At 39.3% G+C, this 19,023-nt stretch overlaps 1 protein-coding gene across 1 annotated transcript in view; it reads left to right on the top strand.

Annotated features, from left to right (window-relative positions):
* GLG1 (golgi glycoprotein 1) overlaps positions 1 to 19,023 on the top strand; it is a gene marked incomplete at both ends in the record, with an annotated part of 130,871 nt that overhangs the window by 75,251 nt on the left and 36,597 nt on the right. The window contains 4 exons of the mRNA XM_084257512.1: positions 2,819 to 2,851; positions 7,449 to 7,535; positions 12,692 to 12,907; positions 18,133 to 18,336. Of these exons, the coding sequence (XP_084113638.1) occupies positions 2,819 to 2,851; positions 7,449 to 7,535; positions 12,692 to 12,907; positions 18,133 to 18,336 (540 nt within the window). The remainder of the gene's footprint in view (positions 1 to 2,818; positions 2,852 to 7,448; positions 7,536 to 12,691; positions 12,908 to 18,132; positions 18,337 to 19,023) is intronic.

The following is a 19,023-nucleotide window of genomic DNA, read 5'->3' as shown; positions in this document are numbered from 1 at the left end:
AGGAAGAAAGTTTAAGAGTGGTATGTTATAATCTTAGCAATCTAATTAAAGTTAGTTTTAATATCATATTTTGTGAATAAATAAAAAGCAGTAGACTTGCAGTAGACTTAATAGTTCCCTAGAAGCCTTTTCTTCCTGAGGTAGCCCAGGGTGTGGCACCTTAAATTGTTAATACTGGATCCTCTGCTTTTTTAAAGTTTGTATTATGCTATTTTGCTTTTACCAGAGTCCTATGCTCATACCTGTTTTCAATAACGAAAAGAAATCCAAAGAGGATTTTTGCTTTTAGGACAAAAGTGAAAAGAGCGCTGACCGTTCGTTTCTCAGCAGCTGTTCTACAGTCAGTGAGCCCCCGAGCATTGAGAGCGACCCGCCAAGCCTCTTGCCTGGCGGTGTATTTGTCACCTCATTCCTGGTTTTATTTTATGTTAGTGTTATTTTAGGTTTAGGTTTTTGTGTTATTTGGTATTAGGTTATTTCTTGAGTCTAGGAATGTTCAAAAATTTTTCCATATAAATCAATGATAGTTGTTCTTTTACACCATTTCACCTTACAAAATGTTTGATAAGAATGCTCTGCTTTCATATAGGAGTGGGGGGAAGGGAAGAACCTGTATTTACTGTTTCCTTTATTGCCTTATCCATGTCTTTATTTATTTATTTATTTATTTATTTAATAAAGGAAATACTTTTTTTTTTTTTTAAAGATTTATTTATTTGTTTATACATGCACTGGGTACAGTCAGAAGCGCGGGAGGGTGAGAGAATTCACCAGAGTCAGAGCGGGGAGCAGAGCAGGCAGAAGGACCAAAGCATACTGCTGAGGGGAGCAGCGGGTGCCATGTGGGACCCTCCTCCGGTGCCCGGGGAGCAGCCGGGGATCGAACCGGCGCTGCAGAGGCTGCGGGCAGCTTCGCAACCCGGTGCTCAACTGCTGCGCCACCGGGGAGGCCCTCTTATCAATGTCTTTAAAGAGAAAGCCTCTTTTTGTTTTGAAAATGATTATGTTTTACAACTGATACTGGTAATATTTTGTAGAGTGCTCACACTCTACCTCCTTTGAACAGAGGAATGCTGTAGAAACTCAAAAGTAATGGTACTCTACTATTATTTATGTTATTGTAGTTGTATATCCTTTAATGGTATGAACAGGAAACTAAGATGTGTATTGCAAAACTATGCAATATTAGGCATAACCTTACCCTACTTTTCCACCATGAAATTGAAAGTTCATTTTATCTTTTGTACATTGTTGGCTTTTCAAAGCAGATATATTCATGGGAATATATATATAATTTCTATTTTTAAAATCTTCCTATTTTTAAGTATAGATTCCGCAAGGTTATCGACTCGAAGTTGCAAACAGTACATAGAGGTCATGGGTATCCATCACCTAACTTTCCCTAATGGTGACATTCAACTAATTTTTAAATCACCAAAGGACCTTCTGTGCCCTCTTCAGTAAACCTTTTATCTAAGCTTTCTTTAAAAAAAAAAAAAGAAGATAACCACCAAAAAACCTGTATTGTGCCTGATTGTCTCCAGCTTTCAGATGCCATGTGAGAATCCTTATGTCCAACAAAATGGAAGGAATTTGAAGGAATTATGTGTAGGAAAGCAAATCAGATTGACAGACACATACTAGACATTTACATGGCAGATTATTTGACAAAATAAAATACCTTTAAAAAGCAGTGGACCTTGGGCCTCCCCGGTGGCGCAGCGGTTGAGCGCTGGGTTGCGAAGCTGCCCGCGGCCTCTGCTGCGCTGGTTCGATCCCGGGCTGCTCCCCAGCCACCAGAGGAGGGTCCCACATGGCGCGCAGACCTCTCCTGCCGCCCGCTGCTCCCCTCAGCAGTGTGCTTCGGTACTTCTGCCTGCTCTGCTCCCTGCTCTGGCTCTGGTGAATTCTCTCACCCTCCCATGCTTCTGACTGTACCCAGTGCTTGCATAAATAAATAAATAAATAAATCTTAAAAACAAAAACAAAAAAACAGTGGACGCTAATAAATGAAATGAGGTTTCTGAGGCTAAGGTGGCGGGGGGGAAGGGTAAAAGAAGGCCTCAGAAGGGTTGGTGGTGAAGAAAAAAAAGTAAAAGAACTGGAATTGTTCTGAATAATTATCAAAAAGCACTTCAAGTTAAGCCAGTGCCACGGGTATCTAACACATTTCTACCTTTTAAATCAAAATGCCTCATCCAGAACCATATACATGGTGAGCTTTCAGTCAATATTGATTGAGATAACTGTGAGAGGCGTGAGTTAGGCCGTAAATGATACCAAGATCCTAATTCAGATCATGTTTCTCGATGATAACTAAAGCCTTAAGCAAATCTGTTAGGTGGCAGTTCTACTTAGAGAGGAAAATTGGAGCTAGGCTTTTAAATTGTTTTACGTACCAGTCTAAATTAAGAAAATCTGGAGCACATTATAATTTGAGACATATTTACATTTTACTCTAGCATCATAACATAAAACCGTGCAACATTTTTATATGCTTAAAATTATAAAAGCAATTCAGTAATAATATGTTATATATTTAAAAAGAATTCTTATGTCATATTGTTTTATTTCTTTCTATTACATTCTTTTCCATTTTCCCCATTTCCAAATTGTATCATTGATCTCATCTACATTTCTAGCATGTTTCTCTCCAGCAATCTAAAAGATGTATAAGCCCCATTTTATGCTATGTATTGAAGAAGCATAATGAGTTGAATATTCAGATTTCTTGTTTTGAGTTTATTTTGGTGGTGTTTGAAAACTTGAGAGGTGTTTTTTTTAAACATCATCTTTTTTTTTTTTTTTTCCCTTTTAGCCTGAAAATGAAATTTCTGCAGACTGCAATCATGTAAGTATGGATTTTATCTTATTTGCCATGTATGTTTTTTTGTAAGATGACAGATTTTGGGATGCTTTTCCAGTTGTTCTGGGAAGCTTATGCTTTCTTAGATTCTTTTAACAGGAGGATGATAAACCTTGCTTAAGATCCACGGTAATCTACTAGTACCCCTCCATTGTAGAATCCAGCAAGGCTTGCCAAGTAACAGTAATGCACTTAAGCTCATGCTGCCATTGAAAAGGATTGTTCTCTGCCTATCAACTGTTTACTACTTTAAAATTCCATATTTTAAAGTTATTTGCTTATATAATCACCATATAGTCATCTATCATGTGCCACTGGTAGGAACTAGAGAAACACAGACACATTAAGCACCTCGGAGACAGAGACATGTATTAAAGTCAGCAGATAAGAATGCCAGAGATAGTTGTACTTAATACACCAAAGTCATGTGCGCACACACAGTCTGACATTAAAAATGAGACTGGTATGAAGTCAGGTCTATGCAAAAAATACTAGATGCTTTGGTAGAAGTCTCTTTGGAGCACAGTGAGCACAGTGGGAACACAGAAGTCATTTTTGTCCAGGTGGGTTAATGTCAGGAAAAATAATACCTGAGCTGTGCCTTAAAGGAAGAGGAGTTCCTTATCTGACAGGACAGGAAGAAATCCCAGTCACAAAGCAGAAGGTGATCTGGATGGGCGACTACCAGAACAGAGAAGCAGAGTGGTTGCTTAGGTTTATTACTTTTTCTAAAGTTGATCTAGCTAGACAGATTTAAAGCAAAAATAAAACCACAAGAGTGCTAGAAGGAAACATTAACATGCTAAAGGTTCTTCTAAACCTGATTCAATTCCAAAAAATATTTAAAAATTTGTAAATCTGATTGCAAAAAAAGTTTGAGGTTATTTCTTTTCCTCAAAAATGTTATATAAATTATGAGAAAGTATTTGCAATGCAGGTGAAAAGGACTATATTTTTTATATAGAAAATGTTGTTAAACATAGACAGCAGAGGGGCCTCCCCAGTGGCGCAGCGGTTGAGCGCTGGGTTGCGAAGCTGCCCGCGGCCTCTGCGGCGCCAGTTCGATCCCCGGCTGCTCCCCGGCCACAGGAGGAGGGCCCCACATGGCACGCAGACCTCTCCTGCCGCCCGCTGCTCCCCTCAGCAGTGTACTTCGGTCCTTCTGCCTGCTCTGCTCCCCGCTCTAGCTCTGGTGAATTCTCTCACCCTCCCGCGCTTCTGACTGTACCCAGTGCATGTGTAAACAAAACAAACAAATAAATAAATAAATAGAAACATGCCTCTATTTAAAAAAAAAAAAAAAACATAGACAGCAGACATGAATAGACTGTTTATAAGGAAGGCAAAAGATGTCTAATAAACAACAAAAAAGATGATTTCCATCATAATTTAAAAAAAAAGAAAAATGAGTATACTGTTTTCATTCATTTTATTAGCAAATATAAAAGATTTGGTAAATGCCTAGTATTGCGGAGAGTATAGAGGATTTCAGCATTCCTTAGCCCACTGATCAGAAAACTACTACTATCCATCTGCCCAATCCAGAATGCTGCTCTTTTTTATGCATAAGGTTTTATTGGAGCACAGCCACATCCATTCATTTATGCATTATCTGTGGCTGATTTCCATGATACAATGTCGATCTATGTTGAATTTCCTTTTTACTTATATTCCTGATAATTGAAAAATAATGCATTAATAGATCATATTAAAAATAAAAGATGAGGGGCACCTCCCTGGTGGCGCAAGGGGTTAAGCACCACACTACGAAGCAATCCACAGCCTTTGCAGCACAAGTTCGATACCCAGCCGGCCAGGGAGCAGCCCACATGGCGCAGCAGACCTCTCCTGTCTTGCCCGCTGCTCCCCTCAGCAGTGTATTTCAGTCAGTCTGCCTGTTCTGTTCCCCACTCTGTCTCTGGTGAATCCTCTCACCCCCCCACCCCCATCTCTGGCCTATACTCCTGCTCTTGTATGTACAAATAAATAAATCTTGAAAAAAAAAAAAAAAAGATGAGAAAGTAGATTTAATGGTTGCCAAAGGATGAGAGTAGGGTGGATGGAAGTGACAGAATAGGTAAGCGGTTACTATTTGGGGTGTTCTATAATCAGAAGGTGGTGATGTCTGGGCAACCTTGTGAGTAAAATAAAAACCCCTGAATAGACACCAAATTGTACATTGAATTACATCTTAAAAATGGAAGATAAAATATGAAAGGTAGAATATGTAATAATTGACAGTTCTGTCATAGTTGAATTCTGTTAAGGAAAACAGTGTCTTCTTATCAAAGCTAATAAGGTTCAAAATTAAAAGTTAAATAACAATCAAAAGATTTAAGTGATTAAGTCATTCACTATTTACAGAAAACTTGTTTTCTAGTGCAACCACGGGACATATTGTACCTTTTATAAAATAGAGTAAGGTAGTATTGTGTGAATCCACAGAATATTTCTATTATTCTGACATTTGTTGTTCACTGTAAATCCTTGGGTTAACGGTCTTTCTTTCCTTTTTTTTAAAAAAAAAGATTTATTTATTTATTTATACAAGCACTGGGTACAGTCAGAAGCCCGGGAGGGTGAGAGAATTCACTAGAGCCAGAGCGGGGAGCAGAGCAGGCAGAAGGACCGAAGCACACTGCTGAGGGGAGCAGCGGGCGGCAGGAGAGTTCTGCGCGCCATGTGGGACCCTCCTCCGGTGGCCGGGGAGCAGCTGGGGATCGAACTGGCGCTGCAGAGGCTGCAGGCAGCTTCGCAACCCAGCGCTCAATCACTGCGCCACCGGGGAGGCCCATTAACGGTCTTTCTTTAATGAGAAAATGATGTTGGGTCAGTTACAAATCTCTCCATAAGGAGGAAATATTTTAATCTATCTTTGATTTACACCCAGAATTAGAATATTTTGAAAGAAGAGTGTTACATTAATTTTAAAATATAAAATTTAATGGCATTGTAGTACTAACTTAGCTTGTAGATAGTAATAAAATGTATTTGTTTATTTTTTTTAAGATTTATTTATTTATTTATACAAGCACTGGGTACAGTCAGAAGCACGGGAGGGTGAGAGAATTCACCAGAGTCAGAGCGGGAAGCAGAGCAGGCAGAAGGACCAAAGACACTGCTGAGGGCAGCAGCGGGCAGCAGGAGAGGTCTGCGCGCCATGTGGGACCCTCTTCCAGTGGCCGGGGAGCAGCCGGGGATTGAACCGGCGCTGCAGAGGCTGTAGGCAGCTTCGCAACCCGGCGCTCAACCACTGCGCCACCAGGGAGGCCCCCCTAAAGCACTTTTAAAAGCCTCTGTTCTGCTTCTGAAAAGCAGATTTTGTCATTTGTTACTCCCGCACTTTCTCTTCAGGTGAAAGTTTCTCTTTAGGTAAAAGTTCAAACATGGTGTAGAAGGACTTTAGGATCTGGTCCTGGCCTGCCTCTCCAGGGCCAGCCCTCCATTGGACTTTCAGTTGCTTCGCAGGCACTGTTGCTCACTGGGTGAGCTTTCACTCAAGCTGTTTCATTTGCTTAAAACAGTCTTCTCCCTACCCCTTTGGTATGGCTAAATGCTTCTAATCTTTCAGGTTTCATTTTAGGGAGTACTTTGTCTGGTAAACCTTCTCTGACCAAACTCCCCACAGCAATCTGGGGTTCTCCTCCCCTGTACTGGTGTGATGCCATCACCAAACATTTAATTACATTGTCTCCCATTGACCATAGACAACACTGGACAATCTTTCGATTGTCCTCTCCTGTTTCACCTCCCATTTCTTAACACAGTACATATACAAACATTTGCTTCGGTTTCCTCTAATAACCTATGAAGCTCCTTAAGATTAGATTGTGTGGGGTACCTCATTAGAAGTGATAAGTATGTGGTTCATTGTATTCTTTAGTCTTGGATTATAGGGGAGAAGGGCACTTAGCCCTCTCCCTCCCCCCAGAATCTCTTCCTATTTTACACCATACAAAGCCCCTATGCCTTCTCTCCATCACAGCAGAGTTCAAAGTCTCGTTTTTACTACTTGTTTGATATTAGATCATTTACTGAGAATTTCTAGCTGAAGCTGCAAGGATAAATATTTACCCCTCACCTGTGATTGTAATGGCTGTAGATATTTTCTTGATTAAGACATGTTAAAGCATGTCTTAACTCAAAGTAGACCTCACGGTGTATGTGTCAAGTCAAAGATTTGAAAAGAATGGAGCTATACCTGGAAACTACTGGTTGTGAAAACTGTCACTAAAAATCTGAGCTTCAGGGCTAGACTTTTTCATGTAAGCAGAACATAATGTTTTTAAAACCTTATCAGGGATTTTAATTTTAATTTTTTTCTTTTTAATGACTTTGAATTCATAACTTTGAAAAATTGTCCTTTTGTTAAAACAAAACAAAAAAAGGTGTTAATTTTATTTTGTCTACACAGTGTTTTTCTTTTTATCTAAAAATTATTTGGCATTTAATCTTTCCTGTTTTAACTGGTGTGAATATGCTTTATCTGATTCTGTATAATGGCTTTTTATCACTTATTTATAATAACCATCAATGATAAATTTAACACTGTTAACTAGATATTTGTTTTTCTTTTACTTAGTTGTTGTGGAATTACAAGCTGAATCTAACTACGGATCCCAAATTTGAATCTGTGGCCAGAGAGGTTTGCAAATCTACCATATCAGAGGTAGGTTATGAAAGAATTTGAAAGATTTGAAAAGAATGGCGCTATACCTGGAAACTACTGGTTGTGAAAACTGTAACTGAAAATCTGAGCTTCAGGGCTAGACTTTTTCATGTAAGCAGAACATAATTTTTTTTTTTTTAAATAGAGGCATGTTTTGTTTATTTATTTGTTTGTTTGTTCGTTTGTTTTGTTTATACATGCACTGGGTACAGTCAGAAGCGCGGGAGGGTGAGAGAATTCACCAGAGCCAGAGCGGGAGCAGAGCAGGCAGAAGGACCGAAGTACACTGCTGAGGGGAGCAGCGGGCGGCAGGAGAGGTCTGCGCGCCATGTGGGACCCTCCTCTGGTGGCCGAGAGCAGCTGGGAATCGAACCGGCACTGCAGAGGCTGCGGGCAGCTTTGCAACCCAGCGCTCAACCGCTGCGCCACCAGGGAGGCCCAGAACATAATGTTTTTAAAACCTTATCAGGGATTTTAATTTTAATTTTTTTCTTTTTAATGACTTTGAACTCATAACTTTGAAAAATGGTCCTTTTGTTAAAACAAAACAAAAAAAGGTGTTAATTTGAATGGCTTAGAGGAGAATATTACATCTATTGATCAGACCAGTCCTTAAGAGAGGAATGGCTGACTCAATTACTTAGAATTCACTTGTGTATTGGTTGAGAGATAGGCCAACGGGCTGTGATTAGACTTTTTTTGGTTTATGTTCACCTATTTACAGTGGAGTGCTGTTGATTCACACGTATTGGAAATCAGGCTCAGGCTTCTCTGGGCCGCAGAGAATAGAAGTGCTTCTGTCATCAGCGCTGCTCTCCCACACTGTACAATCTGCTTGTGTCAGGCATATCAGAATGGGTTCCTCAGGAGGCCCACAAGCATTCCTAAGTGTTTGGGCTATGCAGTTGGATCAGTCGAACTCCAGGAGCAAATGTTTCAAATATAATAGGAGTTAGCATAAAGAAGGTTTGTAAAAAGATTGTGTATAATGTTATAAATCAAAGTTGAATATAAAGACAAAAATCATTAATGAAAATATATATCACTCTATGACTGCTAATTGGGGAAATTTTTTTAGTTATTTTTCTTGGCTCACTGTAAACAAATAATAGTAAAAATTGTGGTATTGAAATTTTTAGGTTGGGGGATCATTTATAGAAATTTCAAAGTTTATGATCATAGATCTTATAACATGTTGATCTGTCCTTATACTAATTCATAGGTGACTTTGGTCCAGACCTCTTCTCCTGAGCTCTTAAGGAAGACCCTGTTCCAGCCAGAGAAACCCTCAACATAATGTTCCTCGCTTATGTCATTATGGGCACTTATAGAACCTGTTTTCTTCCTCAAACCTAATACTAGATCAGATTTTTTTTTTCAAACAATAACTTCATATTTACCCTGGCACTTCTGAATAGAATAGATTGTCTTGGTAACATTGATCTTTAACTTCTAGCTTTAGTAAACTGCTCAAACTCCCTTAGCTAGCTCTGTGAATATACTGTACATAACAATTTGCTATGTGGAAATTTACCTTACAGTAGATGCAAATTTACCAGAAAAACTTCACTCTTTGCTGGTTTATTTCATATGTTCATATATAATAAATTTGACAAAGGAGAGTTCTTATAAAGCATATGTAATGACAGTTTCTTATAAAGCATATGTAATGACAGTTGTAATGGAGTGTGGTGGTTTTGTAAAGTATTTGTGTAACAAAGGGACTTCTTCCTCAGAGGAAGGATAGTACTGGATCAGAGAAATTAAATATCAGGAAAGAATATACTTCCCACAAAATGTTTTCTTCTATATCTTGCTCTCCTACCTTATTAATTTTAGGGTCCTGTTTTTCTCCTACTTGCAAGGAGAAAATCAACCTCACAAGAATAACTGCAAACCAGACTTTCCATTTACTCTACAAGACTCTACAAGTCAAATACTGCCTAGTTTCCTCCTGTCTCATGTCAAAAGTAGAGTGACTATTGCATTTTTCTAATTTACAAATCTGCTTCCCAACCACTTCAGAATTTACTCCCATTTATAAAGATGTTGATGATTTAATGCTTCTTTGCAGATAATCATAGAACTTATATTTCTCTCTTATTGAACTCTCCTATCTAGTAGAAAAGTTAAAAGCATGAACTTCTAATTCAGACTCTACAATTTGTTGTAATTGGTGGTGAACTACGAATAGATCTTAGAGCTCTGTGTTTCAGTAAAAGCTCATGATTGATACTCAATATACATTTAATTTGGGGCCTCCCTGGTGGCACAAGGGCTTAAGTCTCAGCACAGTGAAGCTATCCACAGCCTCTGCAGCACAAGTTCGATCCCCACTGGCCAGGGAGCTACCCACATGGTGCAGCAAACCTCTCCTGTCTTGCCTTATACTCCCCTTAGCAGTGTATTTCAGTCATTCTGCCTGTTCTGCTCCCCTCTCTGTCTCTGGTGAATCCTCTTACCGCGTCCTCCCCCAACACCTGTGGCTATACCCCAGTTCTTGGATGCATAAATAAAATAAATCTTTTTTTTAAAGGTTTATTTATTTATTTATACAAGCACTGGGTATAGTCAGATGCGCGGGAGGGTGAGAGGACTCAGAGCCAGAGCGGGGAGCAGAACAGGCAGACGACAGAAATACACTGCGAGGGGAGCAGCGGGTGGCAGGAGCAGCGCACCATGTGGGACCCTTGCCTAGCGGCCGGGGATCAAACCGGCGCTTCAGAGGCTGTGGGCAGCTTCGCAACCCAGTGCTCAACCGCTGCGCCACCAGGGAGTCCCTAAGATAAATCTTTTAAAAAATACATATACATTTAATTTCTTATTGGAGCTTCATTTCCAAATGTGTTCTTGGTTTTCCTTCAAATTTTTGAATGGCTGATTGCCTTTTTTTTTTAAGATTTATTTATTTATACATACAAGAACTGGGGTACAGGCCAGAGTTTTGGGGGGTGAGAGGATTCACCAGAGACAGGGTGGGGAACAGAACAGGCAGATCGACTGAAACACACTGCTGAGGGGAGCAGCGGTAGAGTCAGGAGAAGTCTGCTGCACCATGTGGGTCACCTCCCTGGCCAGGGATCGAGCTTGTGCTGTAGTGGCTGCAGTGAGCTTCATAGGTTGCATCTTTACCCCTTCCACCATCAGGGAGGACCCTGATTGCCCAAATTAGGGCCTTATGGTTACTTCTATTTCATTAAGTTTTAAAAGCGAGGTATCTGCCATTAGGCCTGTTTTTCATATAGGGTTTTTTTTTTTTCAGTAGGTGATATACAAATGCTGAGATTTTCAAGAACTATTTCTCCTTTCCCTTTGAAACCTAACTATTTTGCTCAAAAACAAAACCTCTTCTGGAAACATATTCATGACCCTCACAGAAAAAGTGCTCAATTAAACTGAAACAATTGCATCCATTGACTTGAAGATCTCTGCTACCTCTAGAAGCCAATGTGAGACTGTTTACTTAAATCCCTAATTTCTTCTTTAACAGTAAACACAATTTTCTGTCTTGAACTGAATCTTTTACTGGGTCTAGATTTGATTCTGGGGTTGGACATGATGAGACCTAGTTGCCCATGGGAGAGCATGTGGCTGTCCTTCACCCAGCACCTTTTGGAAAAGGAGATTGTATTTATTTTATCCTGTGTACATATTTACAATAGATAGTGTGATAGTGAAGCATGGTCCCTATTGGTTTCAAAATGCTAGTAAAACATTCCCTTCTCATTTATATTCAAAATAAACATTTACATTTGGCTTCTTCCTCTTGTCAAACCTGCCATTATTGTTTGTTTTTAATTTCTCCAAATGCAGTAGACTTTTTTCAAACAACCTTCTCGACTTAAGCTTCTCTGTTCAAGCTTATAAGCCTGTAAGTAGATTTCACTTTTTTAATGCTTGAATTTCAGCATTTTTTTTAGCTAGTTTGCTTTATTAGCTCTTGTGGTTTGGGATGCACTTTTGTAGGAACACTAACCATGTGGAATCACTCTTGCTTGATCCACTAGATTATATGCCTAAACCATCCAAATTACCTTTTTTTTTTAAAAAAAAAAAAACCCTCTTCTTTTTTTTTTTTAAAGTTTTATTTATTTATTTATACAAGCACTGGGTATAGTCAGAAGCGCTGGAGGGTGAGAGAATTCACCAGAGCCAGAGCAGGGAGCACAACAGGCCGAAGGACCAAAGTACGCTGCTGAGGGGAGCAGCGGGCGGCAGGAGAGGTCTGCGCGCCATGTGGGACCCTTGCCCGGTGGCCAGGGATCGAACCAGTGCTGCAGAGGCTGCAGGCAGCTTCGCAACCCAGCGCTCAACCACTGCGCCACCGGGGAGGCCCCCAAATTACTTTTGTAGTGCCCTTCCCCTTCCCAAACTTCTTGCCAGATTGCACTGATCATCATTTTAAAATTGTTTCCAGACCACAGTGGTGAAACCAGGATTCTGCTAAGTTCAAAAACACATGTCCAAATCCTTAGTTAACTGAGAACACATTAATGTCATGTCAAGAAGTAATATTATGCCTTCACTATCCCTCCCCTTGCCATTGGGTTTACCTAACAGTAACAGTTGCTGTGGCGCTTGGCTTGGGACATGCAACTAAACTGCAGTTCTGCACCTGTTTTCCAGACCTGTTCCCTAGATTAAGCTCCTACAATTAATCCAGTGCATTCTTACGTGGATAGAGGGACTTAGCAATAGAGCACAAGTTGAAGCTGCAAATATTAACAGCTTATTAATTATACTTCAGTAAAATTAAAACAAAAAAATTGTTTTTCAATTTTTTCATAGAAGAACTGGGATGAGGTCAGAGGTGTGGGGTGTGAGAAGATTCACCAGAGACAGAGTGGGGAGCAGAACAGGTGGATCTACTAAAATACACTGTTGAGGGGAGCAGTGGGCGAGATAGGAGAGGTCTGCTGCACCACATGTGTGTTAGCTCCCTGGCCGGGGATTGAACTCAGGCCACAGTGGTGATAGCCACCAGGGAGGCCCCCTATTTTCTTTTTTTAAAAAAATGTATTTCCAAGTGTTTTCCTTTCATTTTCTTAAGTATAGAGATGGAAAATCAACAATGAAGAAGTGAGACGTATTTCATAAAGGTTGTTTGATATGAAAATAGAATACTTGTAATAAAACAGTCATTTTCTTTTGAGCAGATTAAAGAATGTGCTGATGAGCCAGTTGGAAAAGGTTACTTGCTTTCCTGTTTGGTGGATCACCGAGGCAACATCACTGACTATCAGTGTCACCAATACATCACCAAGATGACGGCCATCATCTTTAGTGATTACCGTCTAATCTGTGGCTTCATGGATGACTGCAAAAATGACATCAACATTCTGAAATGTGGCAGCATTCGGCTAGGAGAAAAGGTATCTACTACACTGACCTTCCCCGCAAAGAGGACATGTGAACTCGATGGATGAAAAGCTTTGTGTAAAACTGGTATAGGAAAAAGCTAGGGCTAGAGTTATTCTTAAAGTGGAGGTGCAGACGACCCCACACTTGTGAATGCGTTTCATCTGTTTGTAACAAATTTTTCACGACTCTGGGGAAGTAGAGGAATAGTACCTGCTAAGAGTAGTTTTAGTTTCAAAATACTAAACCAATTACTGGTTACTTATAATGTTCTTTTGACAAAGCATATTATTATTTTTGTGTTATTGTGGGGATAGTAGGTAGATTAGGAGGGACTTTAGTTCTCTAATCTTTCTCTGCATATTCCTCAGCGTTACCATGAAAAAATACTTTGTAAGCAGTTTACAAGGAGGTTTGTAAATATTAGAAAAATTTAAGATTGGTGAAGGAATGTCTAGCTTGTCAGAATAAATGAACTATATATTTTGTTTTCTTTATCTCAGAGGAACTCTTTTTTAGGAAAGACAGGACAGAAAATAAGTACTCAGGTAGCTTCTTCTTCCTTAATTATATCTGATTTTATTTTTTGTCTTTATTAGTCTGTTGTCTGGAGGTCACAATGGAGAGTTAGCCAGATTTATCCAGAATTTGTATGTTCTGCAAAAATGAAAGAAACTCCTGAGAAGCAACAGATAGCTGATAGGAGCGGTGGATTCAGACTTGTGGCCTAAGATGTTAATTACCACTACTCATTAATCTTCTCTTTAGGAAAAATGACAGAAAATGAAATCCATGTGTCTTTTTGCCCTCTATTTGTTCATTGTTCTGTGGTTTGCAGGCTTCCTTCCCTGACAAAGGGAGCTGTAGCTGGCCTGGAATGCTGGAACTCAGTTCCTTTTCTTCACACCAGCACAGGCTTTGCTCCTTTCACAGGGTACCTCCGAGGCAATCTTGAGAGTACTGTGAACTTGGCATAAAGCATTCAGGCAGCTAAAGAAAGGGCAGTTTTAATAAAAAAGACAATTTTTTCCCCTCTCTAGCAGACACTAAAAAGGGCACAAAAGTACTTAAGTCTCCTGATAATTCAGGAAGCTCCTCTGACTTTTTTTAAGGTGTTAGAGATTACATCCAATTCCAAACCTCACTCTTTTTAAATCTTCACATGTGTTCCAGACACACCTTTGAGTAATCAGTAGTGACACCTTTTCATGTTTTTGATCAGTTACATACACAGTGGAGTAGACCATTCCAGTTCACCTCTGTCTGTTGTAGTTCTTCCCTGTTGGCCACTAGATACCCACTGGTTAGCCTCCCACTGGTAGTGTGACCTGTCAGTATAAAACCTGCCATCTGCTGCATGTGTAGTGACTGAAAGAGCTGCAGAAGAGAGCAGTGCTGGAACCCAAAGACCTGACAGTGAAGATTGTTTTCTTGACTTTTTAAAAAATAACCAAAAATTTTTTTCTATGCACCATCAAAATACACATTCTTTTGGTCATTTTTATGTTTTTTATGCCTAACAACTAGATGAATTTCTGTTCATACCAGGCCTCCACCCTAGCATCAAAGACTTTTCTTGTATTTTGGGACAGTGAGTTGGACTTATGCCTGCACTTCTGAAAAAGCATGTTCCTTCCTATGACACTCACTCTGGTGTATCAGCCAAGTTTAATAATGAGGGAGGCATGTCCTTGGCCCTTCTTTGCCTTTTCTGACTATAGTTTACTTCTCTGAAGTCACTTAATTAGATATGTAAAGTAATGAGTTGACTTCGGAGTGTAGAAGAAAACAGGCCTATCACTTTGAAATTTGTTTCCACAAATTCAATTGAAAACTCTGTAAAAACCCTTTTGTGACTGGATCTGAACTGACTTTCTCCAAAGGTCAAAGGATCAGAGGTCATGGTTAATTTGTTTCTTCCCTGCCTCTGTATGAACATTTAAATGTCATGATTTCAAAACTAATGATTTTTCTCAAAATTTAAATATATATTTTTTAGAACAAAGATTATATTAGTAAAATCTTTAGTATTTTGTAAATAAATATTTCTAAAATGAAAATGCAGATCTCCAAACATCATTGTATCACCCTGTTTTCAACCAATTACTTTGAATAATTTTTCTCTCTTTGTTTAGTGGAATAGATCACAAAACACTAAAAACACTGAATGGTTAATAGAGATGAAGACTGAGTTCTTGCCTACTATTTTGAGGCATTATCCTTTTCTGTTCCTAAAATAAAAAGGACAAGGTGTATAGAGAATTAAAAAAATACTACCAAATGAACTACTGAAAACTGATCAGTCATATTTTCAAGACAGACATTTGTCTCATTATAATACAATGTTTTAAATTCATTTTAAGTTCATTTACAGAATCATTTGTTATTCACTTGTCAAATCTGTGGGGTTTTTTTTTTTAAGATTTATTTATTTATTTATACAAGCGCTGGGTACAGCCAGAAGCACAGGAGGGTGAGAGGATTCACCAGAGCCAGAGCAGGGAGCAGAGCAGGCAGACTGACAAAGTACACTGCTGAGGGGAGCAGCGGGCAGCAGGAGAGGTCTGCGTGCCATGTGGGACTCTCTCCGGTGGCTGGGGAAACGAACCGGCGCTGCTGAGGCTGCGGGCAGCTTCGCAGCCCAGTGCTCAACCGCTGTGCCACCAGGGAAGGCCCTCAAGTCTGTGTATTAATGACTTTTTAAACCTAAATGATTTGATTTTCTCATAGACAGTATGCCAGTGTGTAGTTCACCTCCCTTGATTTCATTCCTATTCAGTAATTAGCCATGCAGCTTTCTTTGTCAAATATTTGCATACATTTCAGTTCTAAAACTCAGTTGAGCTGAATTGAAAATATCAGAGGCACTGGGTAACTGAGAAGAATTTCTGAAAAATCTGTATTTGAAAATATTACGTAAGGTTACGATGAATGAAGACAGGTAGTGGAGATTAATGTTATGGCCCAGGACCAGTGTGTGCCGTAAGAGCTATAATTAAAATTAAATCTCAGATTCCTTGGGGGAGGGGGGTGGTCTCAACCCATGATGATTCTGCAGAAATATAACAGCCCTAAATAGTGACTAGTGTACAGGGAAACATTAGTCTTATTACATATCATTTGTTTACTGTGTGATACCGGGATGAAGGCTGAATCTGAATCCTATCATCATACTTTTATTTTCAGCCTCATTTATATGATTGGGACCTAATTACTGGCAACCATCTAAGTAAATTATTATGGGCCACTAAAGTTTGATATAGGATGTTGTGTTATAACATAAAATCATGTTTATAGTATGTTTCTGTCCAAGTCTTTGTTATCATAGATTTGTTTTTCCTTTGGGGAGTGGAAATAGGTAGACCTTGCCCATTTGGGCCAAAGTCATACAAACTTGAGTGTTAATTATGAATTATGTGCTTTCTAATGTCTTTTGGGTCAACAAACCTATTGAAAACTTAATGAAAGCTATGAAATCTCCTCAGGAAAAATATGCAAAACTCACAGTAAATAATGGACAGTTAGTTAGGCACTTTACGTTCTGCAGCTTAGAGGAATTGATCTGTTTCCCCATCTGCACAATAGATACCACAGCTCTACCTCATCTTGGTTATGTTAGGAGAAAACATGAATATTTATAAATATTTGGAAATTAATGTGGTGTAGAACATACCAAGAAAATTAAAAGAGAAAAAATATGTATATCTACATATATATATTATTTTTTTGAATCGATATGTTTCTTGAAGTGATGTTTCCTACCTGTTTTTTTGTTTTTTTTTTTAAGATTTATTTTTGTTTATGCAAGAGCTGGGGTACAGGCCAGAGTTGCAGGAGAGTGAGCGGATTCACCAGAGACAGAGCAGGGAGTAGAACAGGCAGATGGGCTGAAGGCACTGCTGAGGGGAGCAGCGGGCAAGACATGAAAAGTCTGCCTTGCCATGTGGGATTCTCCCTGCCCGGCTGGAATCGAACCGGCGCTGCGGAGGCTGCGGACAGCTTCACAGTGTGGCGCTCAACCCCCTGCGCCACGGGAGGGTCAAACCAAAGCAGCATAAAACATAGTGCTATCATTTATTCACACACATACAACACACACACACACACACAAAATCTTGCCATAAAAAATACCATGTCTATGAAATCAACTGTATGTAATAAAAAGGTTCTTAAAAAGAGGTAGGAGGGACCTGCTTTCTACAGACCAGGCAACATGGGGGAGGAAGAATATTAAGACTTTTTTTTTTTTTAAGATTTATTTATTTATGGAGTATAAGCCACAGGTGTGGGGGTTGAGAGGACTCACCAGAGACAGAGTGGGGAACAGAACAGGCAGATTGGCTGAAATACACTACCGAGGGGAGCAGTGGGCGAGTCAGGAGAGGTCTTCTGCACCATGTGGGTCACCTCCCTGGCCGGGGATCGAACTCGTGCAGTGGCTGCAGATAGCTTCATAGGTTGCGTCGTAACCCCTTGTGCCACCAGGGAGTGTCCAATATTAAGACTCTTGATTAGCAAATATTTAAGGGCAATTTCTCATATTTTGAATGAATGAATGCTTGTGGTTGCAGTGGGGATGATGCAATGTACAATTAAAGATAATTGGATTGTTTTAGGAAAGCTTCTAAAAACATTCTGTATAAGAGTGGTAATATCATCAAATCACATTAAGACAAATCCAAAGCATCAAAGTGTGATTATTACTCTATAGATCATATGTATTGGAGTCTTGGGACAGTATTGAGTAGAAAAGGAAAAAAAAGGTGCCTAACGTCTTTCCTCAACAGATTTCATGGTTGCATGTTGTTTTTTAAAGTTGACTGAAGACTCTATTGTTTGGGAAATATCTAGCCCCCAACGATAGAGATCTGTGGTGTAGTTTCAATATTGACAATGAACGGTGATCACAGCATTGGACCAATGTAATTTCTTTAAAATTTTCTGACTTTTAAATTTAAAATCTCAGGTTCTTATTTCTAGTACTAGGCTATACTTAAATTTCCCAGGATCTCTGTTTCCCTTTGCAGCAAGCATTATCTTCTCACAGGAGATTTTTATGGGCATTTTCTGTAATCTCCAGATTGGTTCCCACTTGATTTCTCATTAGCACATCAATAAACTACCTATATGTTGGGGTTTTTTTTTTTTTTCCCTCTCTCTTTTTTAAAGCAAATGATGTTCATTTGAAACTCAGTGTAGCGAGATTTCTTTATAAATACCGGTGTCATTACTATTTTAGGATGTACATTCACAAGGTGAGGTGGTATCATGTTTGGAGAAAGGCCTGGTGAAGGAAGCAGAAGAAGGAGATCCCAAAATTCAGGTCTCTGACCTCTGCAAGAAAGCCATTCTCCGGGTTGCTGAACTGTCCTCAGATGACTTTCATTTGGACCGGCATTTATATTTTGCTTGCCGAGATGATCGGGAGCGTTTTTGTGAAAATGTGAGTGAACTCAGAAGCTTTTCTTCCTTTTTTTAAAAAAATGTATTTTAAATACCCTATTCCAAAATAAAATAAACCAACACAAAACCTTGCATGTTGAGAAGTAACTGAAGTAGAAGGTAAGTTGGTTACAGGAAAATATGATAGTGGGTGCGGTGTCATCTTGATTTCCCATCTAGGTAACAGCTGGCTTCTGACAATTTCCATACATTATTTTTTCTACCTTATCTCACTTCTCAATTTGATTTCTTAGAAGTCAATTTTAGCTGTGGAAATCCTATTTTACCAAGGAATCCCATTAACATCTATTCCACGGCTAAAACTTTGCCATGTTACTTACTTCTATTTATGTCTTTGGCTAAAATGAAAAACAGCAGGAGGTTACTTTTGAAACCATATCCTTGATTACTACCTGCAGACCCTTTAGAACAACCTTCTAACCCTAAATTAAATAATATCTAGCCTTACAACAAAGGACTGGGAGTGACTTGAGTACATTCCCACTCTGCCTGCTGTTTTGAATTAACAGCTTTAACCATCAGAGCCACTGATTATAAGTTTTATTGACTCTTAGCATAAAGTTGTAGGGAGGGAGACTCGTTGACACATCTCTTGGTTCCCAAAGTATCAGTTCATCTGAGAAAAAATGACAGTAGCAAGCATCATGGGGAAATTTTTTCATCTTTA

This window comes from Talpa europaea, assembly GCF_964194135.1.
Source record: "Talpa europaea genome assembly, chromosome: 16".
NCBI classification, from domain to species: Eukaryota; Metazoa; Chordata; class Mammalia; order Eulipotyphla; family Talpidae; genus Talpa; species Talpa europaea.
This window is presented reverse-complemented; position numbering and strand designations above follow the sequence as displayed.